This window comes from Clupea harengus, chromosome 1, assembly GCF_900700415.2.
Source record: "Clupea harengus chromosome 1, Ch_v2.0.2, whole genome shotgun sequence".
NCBI lineage: Eukaryota > Metazoa > Chordata > Actinopteri > Clupeiformes > Clupeidae > Clupea > Clupea harengus.
Window position 1 is genome coordinate 22,302,664 of NC_045152.1, and position 22,257 is coordinate 22,324,920.

Consider the following 22,257-nt stretch of genomic DNA (forward strand, 5'->3'; position numbering starts at 1 on the left):
TATGCCTTGATGAGATTAAGTACACTCAATTGAATAAAAACTAATTTTATAAGACAGGACTGGATTTGTTTTTATAACCATGCATTTTTTTAGGATTACCATGTTAAGATGATGGACAGTCAATTTGGAGTTTAACTTGAAGTAAAACAATACACACAAAATAACACCTTATGTGTGTATACAAGACATTTCAGCTTTGAGTTTGAATACTTTTTGGATCACTGTGATGACTGCTAATATCAGCTTGGTTAGGTCTGATTATGCTGCCTTCATGTTAAATTTATGATTTATAGATTTATATGTATTGTTAAGCAAAAGGCATTTTCTCCTCAACAGAGATTTGAGGTTGAATGCTCTGGTGTGTTTTTTTCTTTTAGATCATCCATGTCTGTGTTAGCAAACAGTCACATAAGAAAGCCCACAGAGTGTAAACCACACAATAACAGGTAACGACTGGACGGTAACCCCTGTGGAATCTGTTAGCTGCTCCCCACATCTATACGATATGATTTGAAAAATGATTGAACATGAACCCCCTGCGCCTTGTTCAGACACGCAGTTCATTGATCATATAATGGCCATAGAAAATGAGGCTGCAAAGAATTTCAGTCATAAAACACAAATGGGTTTTTCCCGTGTAGGACCTGGTAGTGTAAGAAAATGAACAAAAAACATGAGTGTTACTGGTGAGGTATTCGCAAAGTTGAACATTAAGGCACAAAAGAAATGTGATGGACTGTACTTCCACACGCATCCCACCCCCCACCGTTTTACCAATGTGAGCTGAAACCACAGCAAAACCACGGTTTAATGATCGGTTTAGTGTGTTAACACTTCTGGCGGCAAGTGGTTTACACTGTTTCACTGGGACTCGGCCAATGCAAACAGCCGTCCAAGGCTACTTCAATCACCAGCTCTTCTCAGTCACCTTAACTCTACGCAGAATCACAAAATGCACACAACAAGAGCCACTTTTGACTCTGAAATGAGATACAGTAGCTTGTTTTTATATAATAATGTCGTCTTTAAAAAGATAGCAGACTGTTACAATCAATAACACCTATTGTGAATGAAACACAGAGGACTTGTACATAGTATTTTATATGCCAGGTTAGGTGCAAACTCTGCAAATCCACAATGAAGAAACATAACCCTTGAAGGAAAAACGGAGACTGCAACACTGGGCTCCTTCACAAACAATCCTAAAAATGAGGAAATGGAGGAAAAAAAAAACATTCGCTTAATATTGTCAGTATGCCTCTACCCAGGGAAGCAGCACTCCAGTTCTTTTTAGCCACGTCAACATCATCACTTACTCATATCTATCCTTCTTCCTCTATTTCTCTTCATACTTTTTTCTCCTTCTTTCTTGCCACCTCACCCCTCGGACAGACAAGGGCCTAGCACTTGCCCCTCTTGTCTCGCTGCTGGAACTTGCGGAGGCGTCGCGCCCACAGGTCCTTCCAGGGGATGAGCAGGCTGCCCTTGTCGGCCACCACGCCACTCTGGCCACGTGAGTCGTCCTCGTCAGAGCCCAGCAGCAGGTACTTGCGGCCAGGCTTGATCTTGGGGCAGCGGCAGGCCACGTCCTTGGCACGCACCCACAGCAGCTGGTCGCCGCGCCGGATGCGCTGTCCGCCCTGCTTGTAGACGGAGATCACATTGATAGTGAACTTCCACCATTCGCCGGCCTTGTCACCCTTCAGTACGTGGACCTGGAGCGCTATGGGATGAAAGAGACAGACAAAACACGATACTTAGACACGATAAAGCCGATTGATGGTCTTGTGTCAATATTTCCTGAATGGCCTTATTTTTACCTAATGTCGTTTGAAGAGAATAAAATTATTTTTCGAGACGATAAATAAATAATTGCTCCCAGTCTTTCTTCCATGCGTGTATTTTTGAAAGCTGTTGGCTAAAAACGAAGCATTTCATCCAAATTGACGTTGGCAGTGACCAGTATAAACATTAACTGTGCTCTTGGCTCTAAAACTTCCGATTCCACATTTTAACAAATATTTTGCCAAAAGACCTCAAATCCTTGAAAAACTTCTAGCATGGCTAGCCCACAGATGGGCTCATTTTGCACTGTGTTTCTATGTTCTGCACACTCATGAACCTCCTATCCAGCGACTAGGCTACCCACCAGAGGCAGTCCAATCCCTGAGAACAGGCTTCTCCCTCCGCCTCTCCCTCTCCGTTCCTCCTCCATCACTAACCTCTGACCCCGGCTCATTATACTACCCAGCGTGCTTGGTATTGCGGCAACAGTTGCCATAGTGCTCCCGGCGCAAAGACAATGAGGGCCCGCAGAGAGCATTTAAATGTGCCCCTCCCAGCCAAGTGGGACTCGCTATAATGTTTGACTACAGTGGACGTATCCTTAGAAACGCTTTCCTGCCCTCCACCGACACCTTTTTAAAGAGGTGGGAGGGGGCATGACACATGATACTACTCCTGCACTTGGGATGTGAATGAGCAGCCATGCTTAAATATCCACAAGGCAAAGGCAGGGTACGGGTGGTGAATGCGCAAAGGTGAATGAGGTGAAACGGAATATTAAGTGTGTGAGGGAGCATTGCTGCATAATGCTTGCGGGAATTCTATTTAATGTAGATAAAACAAATTTAAAAAATCTTTTCAAACATGTGCGGCACCTTCCCTCGGGCGTCACCTTGTTTTTACACTCACTGTGCATCGTAATCAGGTGAGATTCCTTTGTAGTTGTAGAGAAAACCCTGGCTCGCTGGGATTTCAACATGGCAATGCATTCTGGGGGTAGGTTTATAAAGCTAGGGCCAGAACCTACCTCAGGCGCAGGGAATGCAGCCTGGATGTCCTTGGATTTTAGGGCTATTTCTGGGAAAGAATGGACATTTTTGAAGGACACTTGTGTGTGCTTCCAGATGCATACACATAGGACATCACTGACTAGACCCTTGGATGACTGGATTCTCTCTTTTAAAAAAAGCCAGTCTCTGCAGGTATATCATAATGGAAGAAAGGATTGAAAAGTCTCTCCCTTATCTGTCTCTCTCTCTCTCTGTCTCACTTTTTCCTGCTCCTTCTCTCTCTCTCTGTCTTCCTCACCCCCGCTGAATGACAGCTTTCCTTTTTTGGAGATGGGGCATTATTTTCCTGCTCCAACAAAAGAAGCTTGGAATGTTCTGATTGAACAGCAGAGTGAGCAAATTGCACACAATTTGAGAATGAGAGGGGGGGTTTGGAGTGTGTGTGTGGGGGGGGGGGGGGGTGTAGAGGGAAAAAAGGGACTGTTGGGGCTGAGTCGAGCACACAGTCTCACAGCCCATGCCATTCACTCACAAAGAGTCCCTGGGCTGGAGCCGACTTGTTCGACCAGAGGAATAAAGAGGATGTGTGTGTGGGGAGATGGGATTGGGGAGGGGGAGGGGGGTGGATGTGAGGAGAGAAAGGGAGAGGGGGGGGGGGGTGGTGTCACGCTATTTATCTTCCCAGCCGCAGAGAGCCTTCCAGAGGAATCTTGACGTGTTTTCGACCTCATGAGCAGCACCCGGGGGCCTACTCCCAGCGTCCTCTCCCCTTCCAAAAGAAGCGGCATGAGAAATGCTCTCTCTGTCTCTCTCTTTCTCTCTCTCTCTCTCTCTCTCTCTTTCTCTCTGTCCCATTCTATCTCTCTCTCTCTCCCACCTCTATGCCACTCTGCTGAAGGTTATGTGTGCAAACTGTCACAGTTGCACCTCTCAGCCGAGAGTGGTTTGAGGTATGAGTGACAGACGGCACAGGCGATGCTTTGGTGCAAACTCGGTGTGCTGTCTCGAGGAGCAGAGGGCAGGACAGCGGCTCTCAGTGTCAGTAGCACGGCTGCAAGATCTGTAGCCTGAAGGCTCAGGCCCTCGTCCTGACAGAGGGAGGGTCGTGGCCCAGAGTACGCCCCACTGCCCCCCCTCCCCCCTGGGAGAACATGAAAGCAATTCCCTTTCTTCTTCACTGGGGAGGGCGAACAATGAAGTACATCCGCAAGATCACACAGACATGCAGCATGTGGGACAGACATAGAGAGAGAGAGAGACAGAGACAGAGTGTAAAAGAGAGGGAGGGAAAGAAAAGGGGGATAGCACAGAGGGCTGCCAAGTCTCCCGCTGGGTCGTCTCTTTCTGGCGATGCGTGAGGGGTTGACTCGCATGCCGCCGAACAAGCAGCACCTAATCAAATTAGTGCGCCTAATTACAGCACTGAGGCCCCCTGTGCTTTCCCTGCTGAGCTTATCTCTCTCTCACACACACACACACACAAACACACACACACACACACACACACACACACACACACACACACACACTAACAGAGTCCACATGCAAAAACACATCCATACAGGAAGGCAGGAAGGCATACTGCACACACTTCCACATGTATGGAAACATACAGAAAAGCTCAACACATTGGGCACACAAACACATACACATACACATTCATACACACACACACACACATCAAGTCACCCATTACCCCTGTTTGATTCATTGAGCTACATTTTGCTCCATTGTGCTCACTGTCGTCTTAGCTACAGACAACAATGCAAACGATTGTTAGGGCATATTTGTGCTCTCCCAGTGTGGCGCAGCTGTCCCCTTTAGTGTTAGACCCCCAGTTTAGCACCTGATGCTCCGCTATATAGAGTTGCATCAGGAGCCCACCCCTATGTTTGTAGTGCAGGGCCTCCCGAGTGACCCCCATAAGCCCCCACCCCTGAACACACACACACACATCTAACACAATCAGAGAGTGAAACGGACAGGTTTAAAGGCATCATCACAAAGACAAGTGTCACACACCAGATGACAGCTCGCTTTTGGGCTTCAGTTCTCTCTGTCGGAGAGAGAGAGAGAGAGAGGGAGGGAGAGAGAGAGAGAGGGAGGAAGGCACCAACGCTATCCCGCCAAGGGACACAACAACGCATCCACTGTTTATCAATTCAGAAAAAGAGGTGCATTTACTGATTATCTGCAGGAAGAAATTAGTCTGGTGTTTCAAAACAGTGAAAAACAAAAACAACTTTCTGGCCCACAGTTGAGAATTATACACACTGTGAATGAAGATGACAGCTGGGTTACCGCAGACCGGTTACATTAATCTCTTGCTTTTTTATTACTCTGCGGCAAACGAGGAAAACAGAGGGCTCTGGGACTTCTTTTTTATTTACTTGGAGGCTCTTAAAAGTACCTCTGACTTGTGTCCCTTTGCTGGTTGATTGATGGGACTTCATAGCCTGTGTGTGTGTGTGTGTGTGTGTGTGTGTGTGTGTGTGTGTGTGTGTGTGTGTGTGTGTGTGTGTGTGTGTGTGTGTGTGTGTGTGTGTGTGTGTGTGTGTGTGTGTGTCTGTGTCTGTGTGTGTCTGTGTGTGTCTGTGTGTGACAGGTTGGGCTGTTTGCTGAGTGTTGTGTGCTTCTTCTCTGTCTCTCACTGCCCGCTGCATTGTCTCCCCATTGCGAGAGACTCAGAGGCTTCTGAGCATCAGACTTTGCATACAGCAGTAAAACATATTGTATGTTCCTTCCCAGTATGGTGGTAGGAGCCAATGTCTACATCCTTCAAAGCAAATCACAGGTCTCTAATGCTGAGCAACGCAGGTTTATAGGTGACCTGAGACGCAGGTGCTCTGGCCATTTTTAGAACTGTTGAACAGAATAACAACTAGTCAGAACAACAAGGAATACATTTGGATGTGGTGGACATATCCTATGATGAACATCAAAGGCAAAATGACATTGTGGTTTAGGTCAGATGACTTTCATATGTTCTGCTGTCTTTTCTCTGGGAAAGTGGAGTTTCCTGACATGAAAAATAATACTTGAGCTTAGAGGATGGCATTGATGCAGACCTGTGCTGTGGGCTCAGCTCCCTCATAGAGCCTCACACACGCAAAGTGCACACACACACACACACACACACATACTAGCACACACACGCACATACACACTAGGACACACACACACACATGCACATCATACATCTCAACCAAACACAGACTGACACACATGCTCACGAATCCTCACACACATTCAGGCACGCACACACACATACCATACCCATGTGGTTGTGCGGTGGGGAACCTCACTTGAATGCGTGGGAGTAGCGATTTGTTCTGTGGTTTAGGAGAAACAAATCCGCTGATAGGATATCCCCACTGCAATAATGCTATGATTAATGAGGACCCTGGAATCCGCTGAGAGAAACTGTATGCGGGGGTATGGCAGCTTACAACAGGGCACAGAGCACAGAAACCCTACCTCTATCTATGTGGACATGCACTGAACCCTGGGAAATAGATCGCCAGGGCCAGTCCGTAGTGGCATCCATGTTTCTCCCTCTCATTTCATTTTCTTTCTCTCTCTCTCTATCGTTCCCTGTCCCTAACTCTTTCTCTCACTGTCTGTCTCTCTCTCTCTTGTTCAGTATCTTTATTTTCTCTTTCTTTCTCTCTCCTTTCTCTCATTATTGTTTTCCTTAAAATCATTTCAACTTGCTTTCTCCCTCTCACTCCCTATATCTCCCTTTCCTTCCTTCACAGTCGTTTTCTCTTTCTTGTCTGTTTCTCCTTCTGTTTCTCCAGAGAGCTGGGCAGCCTAGGGTGGTGAGGGGCTGGCACTGAAAGGTTGCGGTGTGGGGGGTGGGGGGGGTTTGCTGGTCTGTGCCGTGAGGTGCATAGACTGAGCGTGGTGGGAGAGAGGAAATTACCCGTTAGCTGTAATTGAGTGGGCCCACGAATAAGAGCAGCGGAGGGTGTGAGGAGAGGGGGGGGGGCCACCAGGGGAGGCGCTAGGAGTGCAGAAAGCTGGCTAAGATCAGAAACCTGGCTGTTCACCAAGTAGTGCCAACCTGACCTCTAAGCTACAGCCCAGAGTACCCCCACCGTGGAGCTAGCAGGATACAGCTGAGCCTGACTGTAAGCTGGTTTTCAGCTCTCAGCTCTCAGCGCTCCTCTGCTCAACTCTGAGTGGTGGAGATTTTGAGCAGCTTGGCTTGACCTTAGCTGGTGACTATGGAGCTTTGTTGAAGAAGCTGAAAAAAGTCAGGAGCCTGAGAAACGTCTGGGAATTGCTACGCTACATTCCGTGTAGCAGAGACGAGCGAGCAAGAATGAGAACAAGGTGTTCGACCATGAAGTTAGCTATAAAACATCTGCCTGTCCACCCTACACCAACCCCCCACCTCAATGAAGGTACGCTGAAGTATGCGGCTAGCTCCCTCCCCCCGACTCTTTCCAGAAGACCCTCGTATGTGCCCTGCATGAGGCCTTCATGAATCTTAAATAACAGTATCCCACCATAAAACAAAAGGTGAGGGAAAATTTTAAGATCTGTCAGAGGTAGACCTTTGAGAGAGAAATCATCACCAGCACTGCCTCAACTATGTGTGGAAGACGAGGAGAAAAATAGCTCGAGCAACTCTTAACTCTTCAAATCCCTCCAACATCCTTTCTTTATCTGCTCTTGAAGTTGCCTTTGAGCCTACAAATCTCCTCAATCCGGCTACACTCTCCTTTTTTCGCAATGGAAACCACCTGTGAGCGTTATCCACATGGTGTTGTAATGTCTGAAGGCAGCTCTGTCAGGAAGGACCCCGCTGGGCTGTGGGCTTTGATATGGCGGCTATAATCCTAACAGTGTGAGTGAGCCGTCACCACAGTGCCTTTGGAAGAGAGGTGCGACTCCGAGGCAGATAAAATAAAGATGTCTGACCCGCTGGTCTGTGTCCTGGCGGGTGGTCAGAGAGACACAGAGGACGGCAGGGGAGGGGGACGCTCACTCGCTCACTCACCGTAGTGTTTCTTGCAGTACTTCTTCATGTTGATCTTCATCTTGCCCTTGGATGCCTTGCAGTGGGTGTCGCAGTCTGTAAAAGGGAGAGAAAGAGAGAGTAGAGAGATAGATAAAAAGAGAGAGAGAGAGAGAAATAGGTAAACACATAGGGAAAGAAAGGGGGAAATTGGGGGAGGGGGAGATACAAATTCAAGAGCTATAACTCTGACAAGCAGTCAACTCTCCTCAGATGTCTGAGTCGGGAGAGCTGAGGAATCTGGCTGCAGGATATTTATGGGTTTAACTCTGCAGCATCGTCCTCAGTAATATGCTGCGGGTTCTGAACACAGTTTTAATAGTATAGTCTGGCCTTGAGGTGCTGTTAAAGTACCGCATAGATAGATACAGTTTGTGCATGCGTGTTTGTGTGTGCATGGCTATATTTCATCCTCTACACGTCAAGGCAAGTTCAAGGCATCCCACAAACCTTAAAACCGGAGCAGAAAATTCTTAAAAGATCAATTCACATGAAGGCAATCCCACCTCTTCGTTATTCCAAACCAAGGTCCCCCACCCCCTCCACCCCACTTCACTACCTCCACATCTCTCCACAGCCCTGGCTGTGAGTCTCAGCTGTGGTCAGTCAGAGCACTAACAGGTTGTTAGGAGTTTATTTGTATTGAATTGTAGGAGGTTACTGGAGCTCAGTGAGTGACTCCAAGAGGAGCCGGTGTCCCAGGATGCATATCAATGAGTGACCTCACTGATGGGTCCAGGCCGCTTCTCCAGGAAGATGACTACTGGCCCGGTGGTCCTGGAGGTCCTGGCCAGAGCTGCCTCTAGCTGAATGATTAATCACTTCAGTGCAGTGAGGTGACCATCATTCAGACAAACCTGCCAAGGCGCTCCAGAGGTGGTGTGTCCCTGACCTCGCTTTTGCGCTTAGGCACCTTGAGGATATTGAAGGATTGAGGTGGACACACTGGGCCAGCGAGAAAAGTCGAGAACATTCTCTCATTGTTTGTTTAGACTGAAACTGGAAGCTGAGAGTCTCCTAGCGTGGTTACCTGAATCCTGTGCAGTGGTCTCAAGATGTCTCTGTGTGTGAGAAAAATATTTATGAAGTAGAAATATGTATGTGTGTATATGTGGGTTGGGAAGGAAGGGTGGGGGTATCTGTGAGTGTGTGTGTGTGTGTGTGTGTGTGTGTGTGTGTGTGTGTGTGTGTGTGTGTGTGTGTGTGTGTGTGTGTGTGTGTGTGTGTGTGTGTGAGTGTGTGTGAAAGAGAGAGAGAGTGGTTAGGAGAGAGTGGGGACCTTTCAGCCTAGCCTGAATATGGACAAACTTCATTATTTTCCCCGGGCCCTTCGGTCCGTTCCTTCCCCTTTATGTCCCTTTCTGTTCCGTGTGAATAAGGTTGCCTGGGCAACGGCAGAGAGGGGAAAAAAACGCCTCTGCACCCCCCAGAAAAGTTTGCGGTAGCAGTGATGGTGGGATTGGAGCCTTTGTGTATGTGGAGAAAATATTTTCTGCTGAAATGCCTCAATAGTGGGAATAGGGACTATGGGGGTTTCGTGTGTGTGTGAGAGGGAGGGGTGATGGACACCCGCATAAGTAAATGAATTTGATGAGTCCATATCAACCATGCCTCATCTCCACGCAAAGGAAATGGACCAGGGTCTTACAGGGGCTGGGGGGTTGGGGGTGGGGAACCCCTGTTTTCCATACTTTGGCCCCTGGGGGCCTCCAGCCTTGCCTCGCTTTGATGACGTCTGGCAGTGTGAAGCCCTGTGGCTGAGCCCAACAGCACCCTCCAAACCAGTCGTTAGGCTGCTGTTGCTTCTCTGACTAATGCACCCTTTGTGGAGCTCCAGGACTCACATCAGGAAAAAAAGATTTTAGCCCCTTTTACCTCTGTACCTCCTTAACTGTAGAAAGGTGCACATAGACGCTCTAACTGAAATATCAACCTAAAATGATTAGGCTGATTACATATGAGGGTACACCTTATATGCTTAAATGCTATTTGTTTAAATATGTTACATTTTTCCACACTAATAGTAAGCAAGTAAGAAAGTAAGCATCAACAAAAAGTCTGTCAAGTACACCCGGCTCAGGGATGCCATGAAAACCTTCCTCTGTCTTTCCCCATAAGAAACAAACCTCTCCAGCTACCTCCCTCCCGGCCTTCTCTCAGCTCCTCATTATGAAGGACCCCCCTCTCGAAGCTCTGAGACTAGACAGGGAAAGAGAGCCTGCCAAGCGGTGTCCGTGTCTGTGCCCCCCTTTTCTTTAGCTGGCTGAGGCGGTGGGAGAGAGCTGCTGAGAGGCCTGAGGAGGCTGAGTGTCAGTGAGACCTGCCCCAGCCCGGGCCACCGGCTCTGGGCGTGAGGCGGTGAGATAATGGACACGGTAAATAAGAGCGAGGGGGGCGTCAGAACCTACAACACGGCACAGCACTGCAAGACCCTGGTCCTCAGAGACAAACACATCCTAGTGAGCCATTTAATTCGATTATTATAGAAGTTGGGCCTCCCTGACAATTAAGTATTTGTACTTGGGAGGTGTTACAACAATGACAAGTATAAGAACAAAACAATATAAATGCCTTCTCTTTTTTCACATTAGTTTTCGTTTCGTTTCCACACTTGTGACTTGAATACCACACAGTTCAATACAATCAATCAATGTAATCAATCAGTCTGATAAACAGTTTTAATTGATTGTCATTGGAAAAAATGCCATACAGCGACACACTGATGCACACACAGCTTATTGTAAGAGTTCTTCCGGCTGGCGGAATGCCTTTCTCAGTGTTGCCATGGCAGACGCTCACCTGTGGGTTCTTCTGAGCTGCTGTAGGAGGTGGTGGGGGATGCCACGGGGATCTCTGTCGGGGGGGGGGGGGGGGGGGGGGGTAGAAGCACAAGAAAACAGCCGATCACACACAGAGTACAGACACAGCACCATTCATAAACTACACACCAGTCCCCAGAGCCTTCCAGAATACGTTTCCCCTCCCATTCCCCCTCAAGTTTGGTTCCTCCTCCGTGATTCATCGTCACTTCTGTTATTGATCTCTGATTAGGATACGAGAAATAACTTGCCTACTGCTCACAAAGCATTCCTCCAGGCCTCTGAAAAGCCCTCGGCGCAGTGAGGTAAGACACCACCGGGGGCCGGGGCCTTGTTTAAGTGGCTGCTGGCAAGAGGCTCGATATCACAAAAATTTAATATCAAGCTATTAAAAAAAAAAGCAACATATTATCTCACAGGTCTACGAGAAACCAAATATTTTTCCACTCAATCTGCGGGACCTCTTCTCCCCCTCCAGTTTTTACAGAACATTCGTAACTTTCCCAGCAAAATTAAGGAAATCCAATTCCAGAAGGGTTCACAGGTTTAATTTCGCCTAGCTGGACCTGGGCCAAACATATCAGAGCAATGCCATATCCGCCACAGCTTTGACTGATGTCCAAATTCATCTTTATTGACGCCATCGTCTGTGACCGGCCGTGTAAAACTGCAGTGCTCGTGTAAAACGGGGGAGTGCGTTGTGTCGCATTCGCTGCCGCTACCTTATCTGTGTTTGCCAGCGGGACAGGCTGGTGCCAACCTCTCCTCTTCCATCCCACTCTTTCCTTTTGTGTGGTCCTGACATTTATCGCCCGAGAGGCTAGAACCTGCGAGTCGGCTGATAGGGCCAGTAAACATGCCGGCCGCCTTGCCGTGGTTGCCTGCGGGGCAGATTTATGGGGCGATGGCAACGGCAGTCACAACGCGTCCGAGGGCAAACTGGGGCATGTCTGCGTTAGCGCGTCTCGCACTCTGTTTGCTTTAGCTCAGGTCAAACAGCAAGACGTCCATCCAGAGCAATAACGCAGAGGAGAGACGAGCGGAAATGAAAAGGACCCAGGCCATAAATACATGCATAACAAAAAGCTGGACCCATGTGCCGTGTAAAGGCTGGACGATACGGCTGAGTTAATGACAAAGTCTCAGAAAAGGAAAGTGTGTGTGTGTGTGTGTGTGTGTGTGTGTGTGTGTGTGTGTGTGTGTGTGTGGATGCGGGGGGGGTGGGTGGGATCAAAATTTGTGATCTGAGGTCATGGTAGTTGCAAATAGGGGCGTACAAGCACACAAGGCCACAAGAACGAGATGGTGGGAAAGGTGGGGGAGAGGGAGAGAGAGTCACAAGAAACTTTCATACAGAAGGATGGTAAGAAATTCCACATGGAGAAAATGGAACATATCAGTGGCAATGGCAGGTAAACGAAATGGAGAGAGACGGCCACGGAAAGTTACAGAGAGAAAAAAGAGCGAGGGCTGAGAGTGGTCTTACTGATGCAGGGTGCGATGGGGGAGCGGCTCTGCTGGTAGCCCTTGGCACAGCGGTTGCAGGTGAGCCCCGTCACGCCGTCCTTGCAGGGGCACTGGCCTGTGGTCTGGTTACACGTCTTGCCCGCTGCTCCCACCGGGTGGCAATCACAGGCTGTCACCAGGAGACAAAACCAGAGGGAAGACAGAGACAGAGGGATTTAAATAGCGAACGCAGGCCTACATATATACACAGACAGACAGACAGACAGACAGACAAACTGACATACATACACAATGTAAAACTCCGATGCACTCATGTCAACAGGCACAGAATGAGGGTTTCCACAGAGAGATGGAAAAAGAAAAGAAAGAAAATCTAATAACTTTGTGCCTTAGTTTTACTGGCTTTTTGAGCGCTGGTGTCTCGCTGACATGAAGGTCAGTCTGGGAAGCTTGCTCTTGTGATTGGGGACCGGTCTCTCCCATGTTGGAGCGGTAGGCTCCAGATGTTCAAATGAGATGAGCCCAACGAACGACCTCCAACTTAATGAAAATTCCTCCCAGCACTCAATAAAGGCCAACGCCACACGCCTGAGCAGCAATCACACCCGGCCAGCGGAGAGACCGCAAATGTGATGCGGACTTTTGAACTTTCCTCTCTCTCTCCTTGGATGCATGTGTCCGTATGGGAGTGTGCGTGTGTGTGCCTGAGAAGTACTTGAGCTCAAACATGTGCACAAGGCCAAACCATGAATGAGTGTATGCTTCGACCCATGTATATTCGGATGTCCGCAAGTGTGTGTGAGTGTGTGTGTGTGTGTGCTGTCTGTGTGTATGTGACCTGTTTAAACATGCACCTGCGTATTCACATTTATGCTTGCATGTACAGTATGTATGTATGCATGTTTCTGTAGAGGGTGTAAAAAATGTGTGTGCCGTGTGAGCAGTGTGTTCATGTATGCCTGTCCTCTGTGTGTGTATTAGCATGTGTGTGCCACGCCACTCCGATCGAGTTTCCAGCGAGCGTGGAGGCCCTTGGCAATAGCGGTGTGGGCTGGGCAAATGAGGGCTGAATAACACTCGCCGTTAACGGGAGCGCGGGGCACGGCTTCAAAGGCCGTCTGTTTAAGCCGTTAGTCCAGAGGATCGCACATTTTCATGTGAGCATTTCTTCCTTGCGTGCGCTCTCTGCCAGGCGTTTACCATAAAGATGGCCGTTTGAAGTCCCGGCCCAGCTCGGCCCATTAGGCCTGCAGGGTTTCATTTTTCTTTTTTTTCCCATCTCCCTTTTGCTTTCGTTTTTTTTTTTCACCGGGCTGTAGAGTCGTTTGAGAAGCGCTTGAAGTGGTGCGGCAAGGGTGTTGAAACGTTAGTTGGGACTGAGTGGGCTTCATGAATATTAGAGGTTGCTCGTTGAAATTTGATGAAAGGGAATAAAACAGGGTTTTTCTTTTTTAAACATGGGTGTTTATCCTTCGTTCTCCATCCAAGAGAATGGGTCATAAACATTTTCCAAGGGTGAGCCATTTTATAGCTTTATGTATCGGCTTTTATCTGAACGTACACACGGGAGTGTCCCGACTAAACAGGAATGCCACACGTTACACACTTATTTCACAGCGGTCTCATATAAAATGGAATTAAGTTGCACAATACAAAAGCGAAACAAAGATTATAAACAGCATGGGTATGGAACGGTCTGATGGCCGACCTCTGCTTGACAGAATGTTCCATTGAAATTAATGGAATGGAATGTAAACTCTACCAAATTGCAGTTTGTGAGGGTGTGGTACGGACAGGGTAGTCAACACACTGGGGCTGTGTCTAGTTCATGGTTACTGCTTGGCGGCAGCCTGAGCTGTTGTGGCCCGTGGTGAATTTCTGTCACCATCCAAACCCAAAGACAAATAAAGCAAATCCATTTATTCAAAGGTACATAATCCATCTAGGTTGTTTTTTTCTTTTCTTCTACTCGGCATCTTGTGAGCTCACATCCTAATGCCTTTGCTCCACAGCTCACCATCCAGATACCTTTTTTTTAGAGTGCTGGGATAATTGAGTTGGCTGGACTCTGATGAGTGTATGGGCAGATGGCGGGGGCCCCAGCTTTGGCTCAGGCGTGTGAAGTGGGACTGGAGTGGCAGCAGCAGCGGTGTGAGATCAGTCACCCTGACGCATGCCGCCGTGCGCACCTCCACTTCAGATCCGCCTCCGGCTCCCGCTCCGGCTGCGCCTCCAACCGCCCACCTCACCACCCCACCCTACCCCACCCTCCACAGCTGCCCACCCCACCCCCGCTCCACTCAGGCACTCCAGCAGCAGCCTCCCGCCCTCACAGCCCACAGCGGAGGGGCCTCGCTGCGCCACCGCGAGCAGGCACTCATTTTTCCCTCATCACTCAGACAGCCCAGCGAGAGCCGCTGAGAGGCTGAGGTGGAGATGGAGAGAGAGGAGGAGGAGGAGAAGAGAGGAGAGAACAGAACAGAGAGAGGAACAAGTGGTTCTGACTCCCTCGGTTAGCAAATTGAAAGAAAAAAAGAATTAGTAAGGAGAGTGTGTTGTGTGTGTGCTGGAGGGGGCGGGAGGGTAAAACAAACCGCTCAAGCTGGGGACGGGGAGCAGGGTGTTTACACGGCGCTTGATGAGGGATGAAGTCGTTAATCTGGGAAATAAAGCATGAGGCATTCCACAGCACCACTAGAGACAGATTCGCCCTGGCCATGAAACCTCATTCAGTGTGTGCGGGTGCGTGTGTGCATGACTAAGAGTGTGTGTGTGTGTGTAAGAAAGTGTGTGTGTGTGTGTGTGTAGGGGGCATATTTTCTCTCTCTGATTTTCTCTCTCTCTTTCCTCTCCTATTTATTCTGTGGCCTACAGTTGTACCAGCCACTGAAGGAGATTGCTTTTTTTTTTATTCGCTCCCTCTCTGCCTATTTGCTGGCAGGCCATGGCGTCCCCTGGCCAGGCCAAGCAGGGGCGAGATGGTTGGCTGCCTCCAACAATAAATACCGGCGTCCCCCGAGTGATGTCACAGAGAGCGGAGCACCGTCACCTGAGTAACGCTCTGCACATCGGCCAGTCCACTCAGCTGCCGTGTGGTTTAGGGGGTCTCTCTGGCAGAGAGCTGAAACACGCCGCACTGGAACCCCTCACTGCTGCTCCCCTGCACACACACACACACCCTCCAAACCTCCCACTGAGGTGGACGTGCTAATCTCATTACCAGCAGGACGGGCAAGAGGAGAGAGACAGATGGACGGAGTGTGAGAGTGTTTATAGCAAGTGACAAAGAAAGAGAGAGAGAGAGAGTGTTTGTGCGCATGTGTGTGTGTGTATGCTTGACAAGAGCGATAAAGAGAGCGATTGCAGAGAGAACTGTAAGAGAGTAACCTGCCCACATCCTCTCCTCCTCTGCACTGAACAAAAACAACATCCCAAATATAGACTGTGTAAATGTTTGGGCTGGCAGCGCAGCGAGTGGGCAAGAAGACCAGCATTGCTGAAAAACCATTTGTAACCTCCACTAGACTCCCCCACCACCCCACCCCTCCCTCCCTTCCGCCGGCAGGCAGGAGCGTGGGGGTGATGACAGCTAACCAGGGCCAGTGTTTGCCATCAGTTACAGTTGGGGCAGGGCTCCTGACAGCTATACGAATATAACGGCCCCATGCGACCCACCAGGCGGGCGCTTAGTCCAATTAGCCGCCGGTGAGGTCTGTTGATGCTGTGATTTGGTGAGGGGATGTTGGGCCCGTCTGCAGGGGAGGGAGCACTGTAGATCGCAGTCCCCTTGGCGCGCTGGAGGAAACGCTCCGTGCTGTTAAGCTTCCTGTGCCTGATTGGCTCAGGGCAGGGCGAGCAGAGGAGAATGGGGCACCTTTCCGATACAGATCCGAAGTTAGAATACAGTACTTTCAGGGAGTGGATTGCTCCACCCGTATCCGTTACTCCTACTGAAATGGAGCTTGTGGTGCATTACAGACTCCAGTGCCAAAGCGCTAATATAGCTGAATCTGGTCCAGGTGTGTGGTACAGGAATGGGAGGCTGATTTGATGGTTCAGTATAGGGGTGGGAATCTCTTGGCACCTCACGATTCGATTCCGATTCAGTGGTCAACGATTCGATTCTAAACCGATTATCGATTCTAAACCGATTATCGATTCAAAACCGATTATCGATTCAAAACCGATTATCGATTATCAATTCTAAACCGATAAAACGATTATCGATGCATGTCGACTTTTAAAACATTTGAGTTTGCTACTCAGAGTCTCAAATCACTTCCTACTTTGTGTTTGATAATTAAAGAAAATCAACAGATGAATTACCTTCTCTATTTTTTATTAGAGAAAAAGCTTTTCCTTGTCACAATTATGACTTTCAATGAACAATGCAATAATCGATGCAGCTTGCATTTCAACACAAAATGGATGTGTAAAAAAAAAAAAAAATTTAATTTTTTACATTTTTTTTTTTATTAAAAAATCGATTATGAACTTTTCTGAATCGAGACAGAATCGGTCTAGAGAGAATCGAGAGAAATCAAAAAATCGATTTTTTTTCCCACCCCTAGTTCAGTACTAACCGGCCTGTTGCATTCACGTGGTAATAGCGTGTTGACTAGGTGGGACACCAAAGCTGATGCATCCACTTCTGTGCTGTAGTCTAGCAGCCTAGTCTGTGGTCCCACCATTCTCTCTCTCCCTCCCTCCCTCCATCTGTGTGTCAGTCTGTCTCTCTCTCTCTCTCCCGCTCTCTCTCTCTCTTTCTCTTCTTCCCCCTCTGGGTTCACCAGATCCCAACTCACCCAGGCACAGCTCGATTCATTACAGTCCTCCAAGTTAAGTAAATAAAATCCAATAAAGCATGTGAGCGGCGTGGCCATAAGGGACTCTTGCGCCCCATGCTATGCCTCTGGGTCGAGGTCTTCTCCCAGGTCCTCTCTCAGTGTGTGCCCTATTCATCCTAAATGAGTTTGGTCCTCTCCTGCCCCAGCAGAGAGGTATCATGTGAGATCTCATTCTTTATGTTGTTCCCAGAAAGGAGTAGGGCTAGAGAGGATATAGGTGTCGGGTTCAAGGGTCTTCTTAATATCGCTTGTCTCAGGGAAGGCATCTCAAGGAAATTGCTTTGTGTTATCTACTGCATATTGTCCTTACATGCTTTGTAGTAGCAGAATTAAATATGAGTTCTTTTAGACACCTCGACTGTTATTTGTGTACATAAGTGTGTATGTGTCAGTGAGTTTGTTTTGGTATTGGTATATTGTTTTAATATTACGTGTGTGTGTGTGTGTGTGGTTTGTGTGTGTGTGTGGGGGGGGGGGTCTGTTCCTATGGGTGTGTGTGTGTGTGTGTGTGTGTGTGTGTGGTTTGTGTGGTTTGTGTGTGTGTGTGGGGGGGTCTGTTCCTATGGGTGTGTGTTTGTGTATGTGTCTGTGTGTGTGAATTCTCATGTGTCTGAATACTTTAAACCTATTGGGGTCAGAGGGCTATGACTAAGACAGGTGGGAGACAGGTGAGGGGTTTTGTCTAATCTGCTTCTCTTCCAATACAACAGATCAGAGGATTTACAGAGCCACATTGCTCTCAGTGTGTTAATCCCTCTGCACATTCTGTGTGTGCCAACTACTTAAAAGTACTGTGCAACTACAGCACAGACACAGAAGTTTCAAGAGGAAATGTCGTGCACCAATAGAATATTTGTGAAAAAGTATGGTGATAAAATAGTAAGACAGAAATAGTAATACAAATAGTAGCCTATTTATCAGAGATGCTAGCAACCTGAGAACAGGGTGAGTAGCTAATTTACTTAGCAGGAGCAGTTCTGCTCGCCTAAACCACATTTTACATTTGTTGACCAATAAACGAGTAAAGCGAGTTGTTTCCTCTCGTAGTGCCATTGCTTTGATCTTCTGAATCTTATTTGGTGGTCGGCTGTTACTTAAGCAAAATAGTGGTTATGTAAAAGGCTATTTCAAGAACACATAACATTAGCTAGCAACGGTAACTGTACCTAAAGCATACGCTTTTTCCTGGTCCTTTTCCTCTTGCTTGAAAAATGGGCGTTTAAACACAATAACAGTAAAAAATGTGTTTTACTCTATAACTAAATATAAAGTAATTGAAGGCCTAACCATTATAGCCATGGTCCGCCAATGATATTTACATTAATCCAGTGATATATACATTAATCCAATGATATTTAGTAATCCAGTGATATATACATTAATCCAATGATATATACATTAATCCAAGAGCACAATAGCAAACCTGATGGTGTTAAATGGAATATACTTTATCTTTTCTTTACTCAGCTTTTAAAAACAACCCTAATGTTCAGTTACACCTTTGCAGGTCAGTACACCAGCTGACTGAGAAGAGCGGACAGTGACAGTGTGTGTACCATATTCAGAATATAAACGCTTATCGATCTGTGCATAGTAGATTAGAAATGCCAGAACATTGATATGCAAGCATTACCTTTGCAGGCCTTGCGATGGGAAATGGCCTTGGACATGTCACGGTAGTAGCCCTCCTTGCAGTAGTGGCAGTGGCGGCCAGCTGTGTTGTGACGGCAGTTGAGGCAGACCCCCCCGCTGCGTCTGCCCGACAGCTTGTATAACTCCATGTTGAAACGGCAGCGCCGGGCGTGCAGGTTACAGTGGCAAGCTGAGGGAGAGAGAGGGAGAAGGGGGGTGAGAGTTCAACATCGGTGGACTCTCATGATTTTCAACCTACTCCAACACTTGTTTGCACAGAACACCCACATATGCACACACACACACACACACACACACACACACACATACACACTCTCTCAAACGTACACTTAGCACCCACTCCATCCAACTCTCTCTGAAATGAACAAACAGACGGAGGAAATTGATTTGGTTTGGTTTTAACAAGTGAACAAGCATCAAATAACAAAAATCCCCAAGCCACCAGTTACATCAGTTTATTATAACACACAGAGACTCCGAAAAACTCAGAGGCTTTTATTCATTCCCTATTACAACTGTCTTAAATCTCAGCTCTGGTAAGGGGAGAGTATCACCAGTGGTTGAGTAGCATCCAAGGTTCCCGTGGTTACTTGAGAAAGGACTGTTATTCTAATGACATCAGCGAGCTGTGGACTGTGCTTCCCAGGATTTCATTAAGGAACACCAGGTTACTGAAGCAGCCAGGCCAGGCTTTGAGGGACCTCGCTCGACTGGGCTGGGAAGGGGTGAAGGGGTCACTGGACGTGCTGAGACCCTCGTTTACACCTGCTACAGGGCTTTGGGCCCTGATGACCTCGCCTTGATTGATTGTGCTCTTCTCACTGACTTCATGATTTATATTTACTTTATGAATATATAAGTCACATTCATTGTGTTTCTCTTTCACATTCATCTCTTGTGCATAGATCTAGCAGAGATGGAGGAGAGATGGCATGGTGGCCCATTTGCAAGACCAGTAAGACTCATAAGTTACATGCATATGCTTATGCCTGAAAACATTCAAACTGACATGTTATTCAACAGCTCCTATGGCACTTGTGCCTGCTATGGTTCGGAGTGGCAAATGCCTTTATTTATTCAGCACACGCACGCACACACATACATACACACACACACACACGCACACACACACATACACACGCTTGCACGCACACACACGCACACACACACACGCACACACACACACGCACAGTGTTTGTCAGTTATGAGGAGCTTATCTCAGACCCCCCTCACCTTCAGGCCACTCGACATGCTGTCTTTCTCCACTCTCTCCCTCCTCCCCTTCCACTCTCTCTCTCTCTGTTTTTTCTGTGCCATATTTCTCTCTTTCAATTTCATCTTTTTGTCTCTCAGTTTCCAATCACACTTTTTTCCTCCTTATCCTCTCCCTTTTCTCTCTCTATTTCTCTCTCTCTGTCTCCTTCTCACTCTCTGTCTCTCTCTCTCTCTCTCTCTTTTATCTCATGTCTCGTGATGAATAGGTGCTATCTCGCAAGCTGTCCTCAGTCTATGTTAATGGGCACTGTGCTATCTCACACACACATCCCCCCTGTCCAGCCCCTCTTATCACCAGCCTAATTGTCTCTCAGTGCCAATGGCTTTGCTCCGATAAACTCTATTTACATCGGCCGCCTCAAAATGTCTCACCGAGCATCTGTCACACTTTGTGTTTTTGACAGCAATGTGTTTAACAGGGTGAAATCATTCCGCCAGTCCCAGCCAGACATTGCTGACATCCTTCCCAGCTGTGGCGGAAGTGAATGGAATTTTTTTTTTTTTAAATGAATCTCTCTTCTTTTCCAGTTGTTTAAAATCACACAGGGACTGTAATATCCACATATGGGAGTTTTAATTCCCACAAAACACTCACTAACACAGATTTTTTTTTCTCCATTTGAGAGAATGTGTTCCTGCACTGTTTCAACACCAGCCTGTCCAATATCAGCTAATTTAGCAATCATCATCAGTAGATCATTACCAGCCCATCCGTGACTACAGTGAAGGGCATAGCATAGCTCTCAAACAGTATCCTTTGCTAGAAGACGACAAGATCCCAATTTAGCATTTAGACTAGATTCATTCTGATATCAAATTGTATAAATGTATTCCTTTGTTAATTACGCTATGCTGTGGATATTACTTAGTTCATGGTAAACTGAATAAGGCTTACCAACTCTTTTTGTGTGGTCAGATATTATAGGATTTGTTCAGTTCTCAGGACACAAAATCTAGCTTCACTAGAGGAAAGGTGTTCCTGTTTGAATATTGATTTCATGCTGTCTGTTTACAGGGTCATATAAAGAGTAATACTATAAGTTCAACTACTCTTTGCAGCACACAGCAAATGCAATGTCTGGCAGCAAGCTAAGTTACACTTATAAACTGAATTATGTTTCAGGGAGAGAAAGAAATGAGCTCAGTAGTGCTTAGTGAAAGTGCTCATTACCAAGCCCACATGATGCTCTCATTGCACTTGCGTAACACTTGTGTAATGTGTGGGAGATGTGTCAGAAATACCCCTTAAAACTCAAGAGGGCTGACAAAGGCTATTATCTCATGCACGTCCGCGTAGGGGAAATAATACGAGGTATTCATTTCAAAGCGAGTTTAAGAATCACTGCAAAGAGCGGGGCGAGGACAGAGGAATGCAAATAAGAGGTGTGAGCAGCATATCGCATTATTTTCTGTTCTTTTCAGTCTTACAAGCCTGTCTGGCACGAGGTACGCTGAGCCTCCATTTTCATGCTCTCCAGTCCTTAACACTGGATGGAGTCACAACAACGCTCAGCATCTGAGAAGGCTTCCAATCTCTACGTAGCCAGTGGGATCCAAGCGCCAGAGCGGAGCACAAACAAGCTTGATAAAGGCCAGAGGTGCTCCTCAGCCCATTACATCACTCTCATCCCACTCGTGGTCTTCCAGAGCTCTGACGCAGTCTCCCAGACACATTACAACAGGGCTTCCGTCTCTATTCGGGAGCATTCAGATGGCTCGTGTGCGAAGGCCGTGTAATTAAGCAAAATATGTTATGAGACGGTGTACAGTCAGCTTTTCCCATCAGCGCACCTCCTCAGGAGCAGCTGTTGCTTTGCTGGGAGTTGGTAGGAAAACACCCCTTTAAGGCTCAACCTCAGCGATGATGAGTCTTTTTACAACAAGCCGCAACGCTTTTGATGATGAGTCAGGGGACGTAAAAGAAATGGAAAGGAAAAACTAAACGAAAACCATGGACGTCTGCTTCTATAGAGGGAATCACCTCATTGTTGTCAGGAAACACGTCACCTTGGCGTTCAGAAAACAAATAAAAAGATGAAGAGAACCCGCCAACCAGCAGTTTGTGTTGTGCAGGAGCGTGCTGCCTATGGTGAATGGAGGGATTTCAAAGTGACCAACAGAGAAAAAAGACCAACCGATAAATGGGGACAGACTGTAGACAGCTAGAGAGAGAGAGAGAGGGGGAGATGGCAATACTTTTGAATTAGCCACACACTGGACGTTGAGTGAAACAAGACACATGATGCAATATTTTGATGTTGGACAAGCATCTGTGTTTCTCCCTCATCATGATTAAGCCTTGAGAAACAGACTATGAGAAAGTGCTGCTGGATCAGCAATTAAAGTTAGTTTGCAGCATTCTTTTGGTATGTCAG

At 47.4% G+C, this 22,257-nt stretch overlaps 1 protein-coding gene across 1 annotated transcript in view; it reads right to left on the bottom strand.

Annotated features, from left to right (window-relative positions):
- Positions 1-1,359: 1,359 nt before the first annotated feature.
- The window catches only part of ntn1b (netrin 1b), a 40,325-nt gene continuing 19,427 nt past the window's right edge, over positions 1,360-22,257 (bottom strand). The window contains exons 3-7 of the mRNA XM_012825982.2: positions 18,588-18,776; positions 12,127-12,276; positions 10,621-10,674; positions 7,804-7,878; positions 1,360-1,723 (exon numbers count right to left, since the gene is read on the bottom strand). Of these exons, the coding sequence (XP_012681436.1) occupies positions 1,401-1,723; positions 7,804-7,878; positions 10,621-10,674; positions 12,127-12,276; positions 18,588-18,776 (791 nt within the window). The 3' untranslated portion in view covers positions 1,360-1,400. The remainder of the gene's footprint in view (positions 1,724-7,803; positions 7,879-10,620; positions 10,675-12,126; positions 12,277-18,587; positions 18,777-22,257) is intronic.